The 15,548-nt window shown below is 37.0% G+C and overlaps 1 protein-coding gene across 2 annotated transcripts in view; it reads right to left on the reverse strand.

The window, feature by feature from the left end:
- LOC128028986 (fibronectin type III domain-containing protein 3B) overlaps positions 1-15,548 on the reverse strand; it is a 124,510-nt gene that overhangs the window by 40,096 nt on the left and 68,866 nt on the right. For both annotated transcript variants that reach the window (XM_052616414.1, XM_052616422.1), the window contains exons 4-6: positions 9,071-9,147; positions 6,244-6,475; positions 5,630-5,905 (exon numbers count right to left, since the gene is read on the reverse strand). In XM_052616414.1, coding sequence (XP_052472374.1) covers positions 5,630-5,905; positions 6,244-6,475; positions 9,071-9,147 — 585 coding nt within the window. The remainder of the gene's footprint in view (positions 1-5,629; positions 5,906-6,243; positions 6,476-9,070; positions 9,148-15,548) is intronic.

A 15,548-nucleotide genomic window follows, 5' to 3' on the forward strand; every position in this document is an offset into this window, starting at 1 on the left:
ATGTTGTTATCAAAGTAGCCTCGGGGCACAACCTTTCTCAGTTACTCATATGTTGTGAGAGAGTGAATGTGGGAAACTATTACCACTGTGGCAAAGACACAAAGTCAAGATTAAGGAACATCTGTTGCTTCTGGATGGCAATGACGGAGTGAAAGCACGTGGCTGGAGGAAATGCACAGCGCCAAAGAGGAGCAGAAGTGAACATCTGTTTCAGCTTGAGTCCATGCAAACACACAAGGAAAGCTGGAGATAGAAAGGAGTTAAGGTTGAAGTGCTGCAAGCCTGAGACCATGAGAAGGTTAATCTAGTGGCCAGTCTTGCTCTGCACACAGGCTTAGCCCCAGCCTAATCTAGTTAATGAAGATGGATGTTAACTGAGCTTCTTGAGCTGAGGTGAGCGTGTTTGTGCCTATGGGGTGATCTGAGCAAAGACCATCCAGCCAAAGTGCTGAGAGCAGACAAGTTGAGTTGTTTTCACAGCTCTAGTTTTGACTGGTAGCCAGGCCTGGATCTTCAAGCTGCTATGCCAACAACAAAGTATTTTCGACAGCTGGAATCTCTACCCTTTTGTTTCTCATTCCCTCTATTTTTTTATTTATTTTTTGTTCTACAGTCATAAGTTTGATCACATTATTGCATCTTCCTCTCAGAAAGAAAAAAAATCTTAACCTGATCTCCAGTGTGACCTAGGGAACCAAGTATTCTGCATATGTGGTTTGTGATGATTTATGCCTAGAAGCAAGGCTGCAGTGAGGCCCAAATGGCTGTAGCCCTCAGTAAGTAATGCAAGCAATAATCCAGTCCCTCCAGAAAAACGCGATTATGCGATCGCGTGATTTAATGCATAAACAGCCAAGGGCCGCATATTTATGCGGGGGTCGCATTTTTTAAAATACGCCGCACTTTCGCCGTATAAATTGCCGATTTCAGGAAGCAAAATATGCGGAGGTAGCATGATTTCATAATAATAATAATTTTCGTTGCAAAAAAGTCACATATATCTTAGCAGAAAGTTGAAAAAATTTGCGTTTACTTCACACAAGTAAATCGCCATTATTTCCCAATGGGAACCTTATGAAGTGACGTAATTGCGCGACGTGAACATCATCTGCGAACCCCGTGGTGAAACCAGGGTGAAGGACGCAAATCATTCTCATCTGCCAACAAAAATAAGAGCAAAAGACAGCGCGAAGCAGTTACCCGGTGTGTTACATGACAGTGGGGGCAAATTATTTTGAGAGAGGGATGAGGATGAAGATGGCGAATGATAGGCCAGTGTTAAAGGCTATGCAGTTAGCTTTCATTTTCACAGTGGACTGTTGTAGTTTCATTCAGAAGTTGATGCAACTTTTTTGTTACAGAATAGTACCAAAACCTTACAGTTGTAAGTATATTAGTAGTATGTAAAATAATTTATGTTGCAGTAAGAAATTTGCACTTTTACAGAAGTTGTTGAATATTCCTTTTGTAAAGCTGGAGAACTTGTTTGACTCAATGTTTTGTAAGTTTGAGCCATGTGTTAATTAAGGTCTGAAATAAAACAGAATGAGAACTTAAATATTATGTGATTTAGTAAGCTTATCATATGAAGTCATAAGAAATGACTCTTTACAGTAAGGTAGTAGCCTAGTGAGAACAGGGTGTTGGGGGAGGGTGTCACCTTTTTTTCTCTTTTTCATCAAACCGCAGTTTTTGCAAGTTCCCACAATTTCATCGCATAAGATTGCAAAAATATCCCGCATATTCCATCGCATTTTTTAAGAAAACCTGCCGCAAAATAAAGGATTTTTGCCCGCAACAATCACAAAAATAATCCGCGTTTTTCTGGAGGGACTGATAAGCCTCAAGTTTGTTTTCTATCCTTCATCAACCATTCACTCAATTCCACAAGAGGAGAGCCATATGCGGTGTCTTGCCCTCAGCTTTAAAGTGACAGCTCACCAGAAAATGAAAAAAGTCATCATTAACTGACACTCTTGTAATTCCAAACCAGTATGACTTATGTTTTTCTGTGGAGGGAAAGGAAGATATTCTGAAGAATGTGAAACCTTTTTGTTCGTACAGTGAACATCTACGGGGTCCAAAACTAAATTGGATACCAGTGACTTAAGATCAGAAGTAATTTCATACAGGTTTGGAACAACACGGGGATGACTTAAATGATCATTTTTGGGTGAACTATAATTTAAAATTTATAGACTCATAATGCTCAAATGTTGACATCAAAACTGAATAAAAAAGATGGGTTTAAAATAAGACATAAAGATGTTTTTATGAGTTATTCAATATGCAAGACAAAAAAAACCATCAACAGAAAATAATTTAACAAGCATGTATAAAGTGTACAACAGCCAAGAATATTGAGTAATAGCTTCAAAGACAGTCTTATCTCCTGGGAACTCTGCCACAGCCAGTATTTGCCTTTGATCCTGAAGATCCTCTGATAGAAACACCATATGGATGTACTGTATGATCAATCCTTGTTTTGCTTGTTAGACTTGTGCTTGCAACAGACAAATCATGTTTACACAATGTCAGTCACTGTGTGAAATCTTACAACACCTGCATATAAATGTTCTGACTTTAACATAAAACATGCAGACTAATACATCATTGAACGTGGATGCTTTTTTTTTTTTTTTTTGAGGGCTAAATCTGCTAAATAAACGAAGGGGTCCTTCCCTTTGCAGCATTTGTCAGCACCTGTAAATGTGCATGCATTGATGGAACACCTGGGATCAGTGGCACTTACATCATTTAAAGCTAAAACTTCAAGGACATCAAAGGCTGAGAGGACAAAAAAGAAAAAAAGAAAAGATTTGGCATTGGCAGAAGTGCAGGAAAAATGACCTTCTGGAGTACAGGCGTGTACTTAAACAATTTAGCGCAGTTTTGGATGTATACTCTAGAATAAGATTATGTTAAGAAAATGTTCTTGAGAGCGGAAAACAGCATGTGAACAGCATCTTAAATGGAGCTCTTCTCCAGACGACACAGCAGGGGGCCTGATAAAGCACATGTGGAATTGGTGAGGATCGGTGGCCAAGCTCAAAGGACTCCTTCATTGAGAGAATGTGACTCCACAGGTATGTGGGCTGCCTTTCAGCAGAGGCTCAATCTGAGACACAAGGGCCACATTGTGGGTGCTGGAAAAACGATAGCACCTTGGCAATTCCCAGCTATGCAGTTTCCGCGGTATGATGACCCCCCTTTACCTCCATCAATGTACTTATCTTTTTTTTTAGAGGAGAAAACTGAGGGAAAAACACATTACAGATGTCTAATGGAAGCCATGAAACATCAGAGGCTAAATATTCTAGTGATGTACAAGTTGATTAATGCAACCACAATAACATCTATGCCTTGTGTAAACGTTGCAGAGAATTTTTGGCACAAATCACAAATTTTTGGGACCTCACACTGATTTATTTTTATTAAACAAATAATACTACAACATTTTTTTTTATAATTATATTAAAACTAAAAATATCATTTCATATTACAATATGTTTATATTTATGGTAAACACTTATACACTACCGTTCAAAGTCAGTACGATTTTTTCTATGCTTTTGAAAAGTCTCTTAAGGCTGAAGAGGTTATTTTATTAAAAATAGAGAAAAAAAACTGTAATATTTTGAAATATTTAAATTTTGAATCTACTTAATATTTAGAATTAAAAAAAATATTTTTTCCATTCCAATACATTTTAAAATATTTGTTTTTCACGGTGATGGCAAGGCAGTCATTACTCCACTATTTAGTGTCACATTATTTTTCTGAAATCATTCTGATTTAGTGCTCAAATGTTTTTTATAATCAATGTTGAAAACCGCTGTGTTATTTACAGAGATGTATAGTAACGAAGTAGAACTACTTCACTACTGTACTTAAGTACTAAAAGGCGGTATCTGTACTTTACTGGAGTATTATTTTTTTCTCCTACTTCCACTTTTACTTCGGTACATATTTTCGCTGAGTTTAATACTTTTACTCCGATATTTTTTTTATGTGCTGCATCGTTACTCGTTACAATTATAATAATGTTACGAATCATTCCATTACAAACCACTGCCAGAACTGTAGATGGCAGATTTGATGAAGCTGGCACATCCTTGAGCTAAACAAGCGATTAAGAAGACTGCGCGTGCTGACTGAACTGCTGTGAAGAGAGAAATGAACACCGAGCCGAGCCAGATAATGACTCGTTCACGAGTCAAGAACCGGTTGCATCGGTTCTCGGATGACCAGTAAAGTTAGTTCTTTCTGACAGTTCGATTCAATAAACCAGTTGAAGAAAACAGTTCACCGATTCTTTTGCGCTCGATGCAATGGCGTCATTGGCGTTTACTGCACCTGGGCTCATAACATTAACACAGAATCAGTTCAGAATCAATCACCAAAAGAATCAGTTCGGTTCAGACGCTCTGTGTGTCGGTTTGCTTCACGCTAAATCACACATGTGCAGTATCATCAGCTCATCGGTTCACGAATCAGACGCGTCTGACAGAAACGGTTCTTGACTCGTGAACGAGTCATTATCTGGCTCGGCTCGGTGTTCATCTTCAGTTCTCTCTTCACAGCAGTTCAGTCAGTGTACTGTTTGAGTCAATGAATTACTCCGGGATATTGGTTTGTTTTAACTCAGAGGGAGTGTCAGACACATTAAAAAAGTTAACAGCTTAATTCATCTGTGGATTAATGCGTATTGGAGACGCGAACTGTTTAAAACGATTCAATTCGATTTGGTGGACTGTTTCAAAAAGATCCGGTTACATCGAATGATTCGTTCGCGAACCAGATATCACAAACTGTCTTACAACAAACACGGAAGAGAACACAATGCTGAATAAAGTCGTAGTTTTTGCTATTTTTGGACCAAAATGTATTTTCGATGCTTCAAAAAATTCTAAATGACCCTCTGATGTCTTACGGGTTTGAAACAACATGAAGGTAAGTTATTAATGACATCATTTTGCAAATTGGGCTAAATAACCCTAGTAACCGTTTTTTGTTTACAAGAAGTTACAGTCAAAGGAATTGTGATTGTCCTTTAGGTTAATCATTTGAAATAGTAAAAAGAATATGTTCAAACTTTTGACTACTTTCTTTAATAGCTACATAACACAATACTTCTACTTTTACTTTCAGTACTTGAGTAGTAAATTTTAAAATAGACTACTTGCAATACTTAAGTACAAAAAATGTTGAATACTTTAGTACTTCTACTTAAGTGTGGTGCTTAAAGAGCACTTCAACTTCTACTCAAGTCACTTTTTTGATAGAGCACTTGTACTTTTTCTCAAGTATGGGTCTCTAGTACTTTATACATCTCTGGTTATTTAACATTTTAGTGGAACATTTTATTCAGGATTCTTTGATGCATAAGAACAGAATTTTTCATAATCTTTTGTAACATTACAAATATCTTCATTGTCGCTTTTGATCAACTGAATGCATCCTTGTTGATTCAAAGTGTCAATATGTTCTTAAAAAAAAAAAGGTTCCTACTGACCCCAAACTGTGAAATGATACTTTACAAACTGAGAAAGAAAAGCCTGCAAAAGTAGAAACTTAGAAAACTTAGAAAACAAGTTTACAAGAATACAAGACTTGTAAAAGTTCTTACCTTGTAAGTCTGGTTCACTGGACCTGGGGCTACTCCGAGCTCCACGGGTGTTTTTTTTAGCTCCAGGACTACTTCCTCCTCCTCCGCCACCACCAAGATTTCCATGGACCTTGCCATAGCCATTGTACATGTTGTTGCATCCCATGTTGCTCTTATAGATGGAGGGCGGGCTGTTGAGCCGATTCTGACGCTCCAGTCTGTCCTTCATCTTCTTTGGTGGTGGTTTGTACTGCTCATCTCGCCCAATGTAGTTCATCCCATACAAAGGAATTATCTCTGTGACAACAAAACAATCGCTGAACTATGAAACTGCTATTTAAGTTGAAAATAGTAAAAAAGTATGCATTCAAAACCATTGAAAAGGTATGGAGCACATACTTTTGTGATTTTGGTTCTCTTACAAATGTACTACTACTTGTATCAACACTTAAGTATGATTATACAGAACATGTTAATTTCTATATTACTATTTTAATTTCTTATATTAGTATGTACAATATTGTAACAGTTTTGGCTGTGGTATTAAAATAGGTATGGTGAAATATGAGATTTCACTTGACGTGGTAAGAGGTAAGTAGAAAGAAGAATAAGTCAGTGATCATACACACTCTTACCTTCATTGTACATGGGTGGGATATGATGCTGGTAGTACTGGTGGGGGGCGATGTCTCCAGGGCTGACGGGTGGGTAGAAGGCCGTGTGTGAGTTGGGAATAAAGGGTGGTGGGGCCATGTACGGAGGTAAGTGATGAGTTGGAGAGATGGCTGGGGAATAGCTGGGAGGATAACATTCTGGTGACTGAGGGGTGACCACCACTCTCCGGACCCCTGTGTTATCCTCCAGCACCTATAGTGAGAACATAAGATATAACTCATTTGAATGAATTTTCAGAATTAAAGACTTGAAATTCCCTAACATTTCCAGCTTAAAATCCAATGAATGTACAAATAAAAACACAAATGTTGCCAATATTGATGCAAGGCCCTGAAATATCAATGCAACAAGTATTATTATTTCATAAAACTAAGTCTCGGGACAACACTGCATAATATTGTGAAATCCTCTTCAGTAGCTGAGCACTACTCCACGTGTCTGACCTGCTGACCCTGAGAGTGTGTTTACATGTGTGTGTGTGTACATGACAGCATGTTTGACAGGCCTATCAATAAGCAGACAGCAGTGTGAAATAAGGTGTCAAGAGTGATCAGCGAAGCATAGATCAGGTTCAGACTTGCTATGCATTCAGATGTTGAGCACACGGTGAGAAACATTGTTTCATTATGCATGTCTATGAGAGACATCAGACTGACTGAGAATGAGGAATATGAACTAAGAGTGGAGATGGGTCTCTGGCTAAGTGCTATTTTATTATCTGTTATAGTTTCATGCATTTTTTATAATTTTTATTTTTGTTTTTAATTAAATTTTGTTATGTTTGATTTCATAATACTTAACTGAGGTTATCTCAGTTGTACTGTACAATAAGCTTGAATTAGACTGAAAAGAAAAAGCTGCTACTAAAAGTGTCTGGACATTTGTCTCCTGTAGTTAAATGCAAACAGTTCTGAATCTGCTTCCCGCTCTTAGGTGGCACTGACCTAAATTAAACACAAATACAATGACCTTTGGATAACTAGCAACATCTAGTTAGAATTGGTAAATTCACATCCAACAGCCGCACCACCAGCACTTGCGCCCCTCAGGGTTGCGTCCTCTCCCCACTGTTCTTCTCCCTTTACACCAACATCCAAAGGTCATTGTATTTTTGTTTAATTTAGGTCAGTGCCAGCTAGTAGCGGGAAGCGCAGTCCGAACTGTGGGCATTTAACTACAGGAGACCAGTATCCAGTCACATTTTCACACAAATTCCCTGTAAGTGCAAACACACTTGGCAATAAAGCTCTTTCTGACTTCTGACAATTAGCAGATTCCTTCAACAGCCACAGGAGGGGTGAAGAGTCATGCCCATTTAAATTAAGAGGATTTAAATGCTTTTAAAACAAATGAATGAATATTTGATATTTGTATAAATGAATATTTGTTGCATTTAAATCCATTTGACTTAAAAAAAATGTCCTGGTCATAGTTTGAATATTGATAGTATTTTAATGTAATATACACTTAAGTTATTTTAAGTATAAATCTATATAAAAAAAAGTTTGTTTGTGTTATTATTATTTTTTTTATCGTATCTTATCTTACCTAGCCCATCAAACGACCTAGGACTGCCACTGGCAACCTCTCAAAAAGAAAATAGGTGCACAACGTCTTTCTGTTTTCCTATTGAGAATACAGGGTACAGAAACCCACTAGAAGTAAACAGAAGTCTAATCTGTTTGTTTTTCTAATCTACCTTTCTTGGAAAAAGCATCACCAGATAAAAACCTTTACTCAACATTGGTCACAGGGTCATATGTCACCCCAACTTTCTCTCTCCACTGTATTTACTCTCTGCTTGGTCCTCCATGACATTCTAGCAGGTATTCGCATCTTTTACATAAGTGGTTAAGGCCGTGGTGCCATGAACCATCACCACTGTGTCCTTGAGGAAGAAAGTCCCAGTAAAAAGTTCATGGCGAAATCAATAGCAACATTGCATGAAAGTCACAAAAAAAAAAAAAAAACACTGCAACCCATTTTTGGGTCTGAAACTACCAGTTAAGATCCACAGGTATAAATAAATACCCTAGTGAATCAGAAAATCAACTTTTCTTGAATCACAAAATACTAATATTCTTAAAAGTCCTTTTCAGCATAGAGTCAAAAATGGTTTTTGTCAGCTTGTGGGTAGAAGCTGAGGTGAGGTCTGTTGAACTCTAAATGAATATGTAATGTAACCACTAGGCTCCAGGCCCAGAGCTGTTGCGTGCTGATTGTATCTCTCCAACAGCTACTAGTCAGGGGTCTGCTTTAATGCCTGGCTGATCATAAGCGAGATAAAGACTATGGTTTGGAGAGCTCATTCCAAATGAGTACTTGCTACATATTGATTACTTATTCCATCTGTTAGATAGGAATCACGATGTGATTTAGAACGATGACAGATTTTTATATAATGCCTAATGGATCATTATAGAGATGTAAGAGCCCTGGACAGACCACAAGTCTCACTTACAGAGGTGACATGATGAGAGGTAGTCAGTCCTGAGGACATTATTTTTTTTATTTTATTTTATTTTTTAAAGATGAAAGCTGTCATATACAGTACATGCACAATTGGAAACACATTTTCAAATAAAGTTTTGGCACAGGCAACTCTCATTTATAATGTGCAATGTCATTTAAATGAAGCAGAAAATATTCTACCTTATGTTATATTCTAGTTCTCTATATATATATAAATAAAAAAAATTTTCTCCAGGTCATGTTCAAGCGGAATTTATAAGTAATATTTATTAATGATACTATCCTAAAATTATGATATTGACATTTTGCACTAACCTGGGAGATGTAGCCGGGAGGCACATGGATGGGTGGGATGGATCCATTGGGTGACATCATCGGAACTTCTGCGGGCCCTGTGAATACAAGAAAAGAAACATACAGTCAAATATTCATATTCACCTCAGTATGTTATAATCTATGATAAACATCCATGCATTAAAATCAATTAAGAACAAACAGGTAGAATCTGTGTAAACAAGTAATGTACACTCATAATGAGTTAACATGGTTACCACAATTCATTTGTGAATTACTATATTATAGTTTTTGTCTGCTACATTGATTCTGATTTATCGCAAGACGACGTTTGGCATCTGGTAAGCAGGCCAAGACTTCTGCAGAAAACTGCAGACATTTCCACAGAACTTCCCCATGTGTGTGCAGTTATGAAATAGTTTGGCCGACTATGTTTTAAGAGTGCAGCATTCTTAATTCCATTTAACACATTCCTCTCTGTTTAAATACAAAATCTGCAGATTCTGTCTGGGCCTGCTGATAAGCACCCAACTATGCATTGGTGAAAATTATTAGAAATAGATATCATTCCATCCTCATTGGAAAGTGGCCTGACTGCTGGATCCTAACCAGAAATGAATAAAGCATACAAACAAACAAAGCAAACTGGACAATTAATGCCGCCCCACTTGGCACGACACAGAGGGTTGTGGGTAATGGAACTGGAGCAGTCCAGACAGACCGTTATGCAGGACTGGAAAGGACTCAAGCAGCATGGAAACTCTCCTGTCGCTCTGAGTGCCTCTCATCAGGCCTGATGTATTGCACATCCATTCTCCAGATCCCTCACTCGCTTTGACTATGACTGATGGGATCACCGTTCATGACAAGTCACGCACCTGTCTGAAAACTTGCATCAAACTCAATACCCATGAGACTTTTCTCTAAATAAATATTCACCTCGTTTTCCTTGGTTAAACTGTTTGCTAGCAGTATCATTTTCTCATATATATATTTCAGAAACATTCATTTTGAAATTAAGAAATGGATGTATAAAATAGAAAGTGTATCATTTTAAAAGCATAATGGAATTACAAAAATAAAGTTGCTTCCAAATACACTGCACAGAGGTTTTGGAACACGGAGTCAGCAGCTTGAGCTTAAACCACCTAGGATAAAATCATCCACTAGTTAGTCTAAAGTAAACCAGATGCTAATCCCCCATCAGCCATTTTTAGATTGACTGGAACAAATATATTCAAATGCAAGGCAAATCCAAGTAGTGCTGTTGACTTTTCCAATGTGGTCTGGCTCTGCTTACAGTAGTGGAGGTCTGACTAAATCTGGTAAAGACATCGTCCCCTCCTGAGACAGCAGCAGTCAGCTCTGCAAGGCTTTGGCCAGTCTAAATCACAGGATGGACTCTACAGTTTATTCTTCATAGCTGTCAAAGCCTGTTCACAACAACATTGCTAGTCACTACTATGTCATATCCTGAAGGAACATTCCAGAACCACTTGAATAAGCGCTAGAATAAAAGTGAAAAGATGGATGAATCATTCTTTGACCAAGTTTCACATCAAAAATTACCATCAAAAGTCAGTGGATCAGTTTGTTTGGATGTTTTAGTTCTAAAAAAAAATAAAATAAAAAAGATCAGTTAAATAGATTATATATACAAATAAATTACTAGCTATGTACTGCTCTTAACTTGCAGCTAACTATTTAAGTCTATTAATATTATCATTAATTATAGTTTATATTATAGTTGATTATTTAGAATTACTTATTGAAGGATCCACTGTGAGCCACCAGGCTGTTAATCAATGGTTTTCCGAATGCTTCGCTGAAGCCATCAGCCTACATTATTTCAACTTATTTTTAAATAATTGTATTTAACAGCAAATGCTACGTTATCGATGATTATGAAAAACATCTTTACCAAAATGACACCAAATGATTTCTTAAGTGCCCGCCAACTCACATAAAGCACTGTGAATAAAGTTCAGTCAATTTCCCATGCTCTCAAACTACTTAAACATTTGCAAATATATGCATATTTTGAAATAAACACAAATGATAGTATATACATGTAGTATACATACACTTAATGCTATTAGGAGACTTGGCGAGGCAAAGTTTTAAGGTAAAAAAAAAAGACAAATATTCACAGGGCAACATCATATCAAGAGAGTAAAAAGGGTTTTTCAGGAGCTGTTTTTCCAGGAGCAGCTAGACTCCAGCTAACTTCAAAGGGCCCTTTTTGGTTAACTGGTGAGAACAGAGGAGGAGTCCTTACTGAAAGTGTGTGTGTACGTGTACAAGTGCTACACACCAGGGGCCCTGGGTGTGTGGCCCTAGACTGTGACCTTGCAAGTAGAACAAATCCTTGTAGAACAAATTAGTCTTTGATGATAAACACGAACGGCCTGTCAGTAAGAGCAAAGTCGAATGAGTGGGTGTTTGCTGGTTCTCAGTGTGTAGGCAAGTATATGAAAGTGTGCACATGAGTGGATTTGCAGTAGATGAAAGTTGTGTGTTTATACATCTTTACTAAACTAGTACAATAAATCAAGGTCTGTTCTGTGTACATCCACCCACATAGAATTATTTACACAAACACAGCTCACCCAAATGTACTAGGATAATCATAATATGTGAAGTAATTGACTCAGAGAAAGAGCAGACGGACAGGAAGAACTGTGGCTTCTTCAGATTATTCCTGTTGATGTAAAGGAGATTGATTTTATGCTCAATCCAACCATGTGGGGATCTTGAACATCTTGAACCAATAAATAAATGATGTCTGTGAAAGTTGTAATATATTATGTAATTTTCTCTATTTGTAAGACAAGGCAAAGGAAAATTAGGCACCTAGTGGTGGAAAAAAATCCAAAAATGCTGATGAGGTTATATTTCTCCATGCTTGGCAATAAACCATACCCAAAGCGGTAATGTCAAAACTGTCAAAAGACAGTGGACATTTGACATGAGAGTTGTATGTGCTGCGGTATCACCACAGAAAATTATTCTAACTAAAATTATCATAGCATTCTTTGAAGTACTTTGGAACACAAAAATATATGAATATGCTGCTAATCCCATACTATTCTATTACAATAAATAAATAAGTATAATAAAATTAATTAAAAAACAATATATAACTATAATATTATAATACTTTGGTGCAATGAAAGCATTTCTTGTTCTGTCCTATCATATGTTGCTGTTGTTTTCTTAAGTAAATTTCTTTTTGCTGAATTATCCATTAATCAAGTTTTTTATAACAGTATTTTTGTCTTTTTTTTTCATTTTTTATTTTTCTTTATAATGAAGTTATATGTTCAACTCACAAAAAGGGAAGATCAAATTAGTTATTGAATCGGATCAGTTCTGAAAAAATGGTATCCGTGCATCCCTAATACTGGAAACAGGAAGTATGTACACTGTAAAAAAAGATTGTGATTTTAATGGTAAAAGACAGTAAAAATGCTACAGAAAAATAACTATTAATTGGTTAATTGTAATTGAAATTCAATGTAAATTTATGGCAAAATACAGTGTTTTTGTTTGTTTTTTAAGTGAAAAAGAACAATTTAGGGTAAAAAAACAAAACAAAACAAAACCAAAAAAACGTCAATTGAAATTACACATTTGATGCTTTTTGCTGAAATAACTTTCTTCTTAGTTTTTTTCTCATCAGTTATGCTCATTGGGGTTGTATGTTACATTTAATGTTGTTAAATAAATGTTTATTGTCATTATGTTAGTGTCTTGTGTCAAGAAATTGTTTAGTATTTATATGAATGACACTGTGCACCTTTGATATATTAGTATATTAATTCTCAGCTTGTGGAAAAGCTGCTTGTGATGAGCTTTGGTTCATTATGTGATTTTCTCATCACCACCTACTGTTGTTGGATATCAGTGTATTACAAAGGTACTAACCAGTTTTAAATGTAAATTTAAGATAAATCCGTAAAACCTAAAATGTCGCTACCATATTACCATAAAAACAGGCAGTTTTTTACCATACATTTTACTGATTTTTGTTTTGTTTTTTTGTAACAGTGTATAATAGTAAGTACATGTGCTCTGAAGTGTAGATGAGTGTCCAGCACATCACTAGGCAGAAGGAATAGAAAGCCTCTGTCCTTCAATGTGAAATACATTATTCATCCCTTCTTTCTTCCACAGTGAAGCACTTACATACAGACACATGTGGGCCTAGTGGAGTTGGTGTGCTTTAATGAAGCGTTCAGTTTGAGGCAGAGAGCTTCCTGGAGCCATGGTCAGGCCTGGTGGAGTGTGAGCTCGTGTGCGTGCCGAGCACAAAGAGGACCCTTTTCAGCCCTGCTCTCCCTGGTGGCGTACTGTACATACACAGAGTGCACTCATGTGAAGTCTACGCTGAGCCCACACTGGTAGCTTTCTTTCAGCCACTCCACAGCAATGCAACCAAACTCATCTCCTCTCCAGCATGAGTGTCCTGAAGCATGCCAAACAACTGAACCATATTCTCCATTTATGTATTATCATATCTAAAGCATTCAGTGCCTTTGAAGTATGTTCCATGTCGAAGTACACTGAATGATAGATGTCACATTAAGTTTTCATATGGGATCTTCAAGAGGGCATAAGGTTCCATCAAAGTATAAGGCTTTATGTGCTTAATCTAGGCCTTACACCAATGTGGTGAAGCTTCTCTAACAAATCTCTTAAAAGTAATAATATAGTAACAATGTGAAGTGATTGGGAAGTCCAATACATTAAAAGAGAATTGATTTGTTGTGATTTTTATTTGGTCAAGTTTATATATGTTTCTGATTATGCAGTCACTCTAATCTCACAGTTTTTTGCCACATAAACATGGATCAAATTATCTAAAGACTATAAAATAACTATAATCACCTGTTTTCATCTGACAGAATCCCTTACAAAAAGAGATAAGACAGACCAAGTGAACAGTAGATAGAACTAAAGAATAAATAAATTATATAGACAGAAAGACAGAAACTAATGAATGAAAGAATGACAGGTAGAACAAACATTATGTAGAATGAATGAACAATAAATAGATGGTTATAAAACAAATTATATAATGCATTAGGAAACAAATTAACTACGGAACAAGATTTTAGAACAAGCGATAGGCCGAATTATAGAATGAATGATGGAATGAGTTATAGAACAAACAGTGATTGATAGACAGAGAGAACAAACAAACGAATGAATGAATGACGGGTAGAAAAGTACATGTACATCAGGATGGAATGGTAAGTTACAGTCCGCATGAGGCAAGGTTATGGGTACACGAAAAGCAGGCGATCTGATTAGAAATTCACGGATGTCAGGTGGGGTCATCTGGAAAGGAACGTCTTTACACAAAAGCCAATATATCACACCATCCAGTTTATCAGGTCTGTTAGAAATGGGAAAGCAGCATATCCTCATTCTAAAACAGACAGCTGTAACCCAAATGACAAATCTACATGAATCTGAGCAGCATTGGAAGGCTGCAGCACTGATAACAGGTTTCTAGGTTTTCAAACGGGGTAACAGGGTCTTCTTGTAGTGCGTCCGGAGTACTAGAGAGGGCAGTGGCACTAAGCTCTGTTGTCTTTTCAATCTCAGTGGCCAGTTCTCCTCTCTCTCCACACAAGAGGCTCCATTCAGAGGCCAGCCACTGAGGCTCCCAGCATAGAGACAGTAATATGCTCCCAGTTGGCAAACAGACGTGTGTTTGGACAGTCTCTGTAGTTCTCTCCGCTTAGCAAACACCAGCATTCCTGCAGCTCTTCAGCCAACGGACACACGTACTGTACAAACCCTCACGGCACAACAAGAATCCAATGAGACCACGTCCCTCAGCCTGACCTTCATGAAAGCACCTGGGCCTGTTGTGACCTGCATTCTCAAACAACAAGCCGTATCAATATATATCCTTGTGCATGCTTGGTATAATGTACAACATTCTAATAACGTCTATGTGATTCCGACTCTTAAAGACATTTTTGAAGAACTGTCACATTGCCAACAACAGTTCTTAGTGACTTAAGGCTGCCAAGCTTTGAAAACCAAAAAACATTCTAAAAATGGTGGTATAAATGGGGTATTATTCTCATTTTAACGGTATTGTACACATAAGAATGACCAGAAAAACTGTACTGTACTGCACAACGAGTTTTTCCTAAATTAAACCCTGAAATGTGTCATATGTAAAAAGGCGTCCCTTTCAGACATTCTACCAATCCTTCCACTGAAATCAAGCCTTTGATTATAAATATTAAAATGTGTATGCTTGTTTTAGAGAATGGAACGTATCAACCTTGTTACTGGGTCTTGCGATATATTCAATTAATTCAGTCAAACCAGACTATAATTAGAGTGAGAGAGAAAAAGAGAGAGAGGCAGCTCTAGAAAATGGGAACACTGTCAACTTTCTTCCTTATATATGGAATGAGAATAGTTTCCATCCAAAACTTTCACCCCGCCAATAAAATTGAAACATTTGTTATTA

This window comes from Carassius gibelio, chromosome A2 (genome assembly GCF_023724105.1).
Source record: "Carassius gibelio isolate Cgi1373 ecotype wild population from Czech Republic chromosome A2, carGib1.2-hapl.c, whole genome shotgun sequence".
In the NCBI taxonomy this organism is placed as follows: domain Eukaryota; kingdom Metazoa; phylum Chordata; class Actinopteri; order Cypriniformes; family Cyprinidae; genus Carassius; species Carassius gibelio.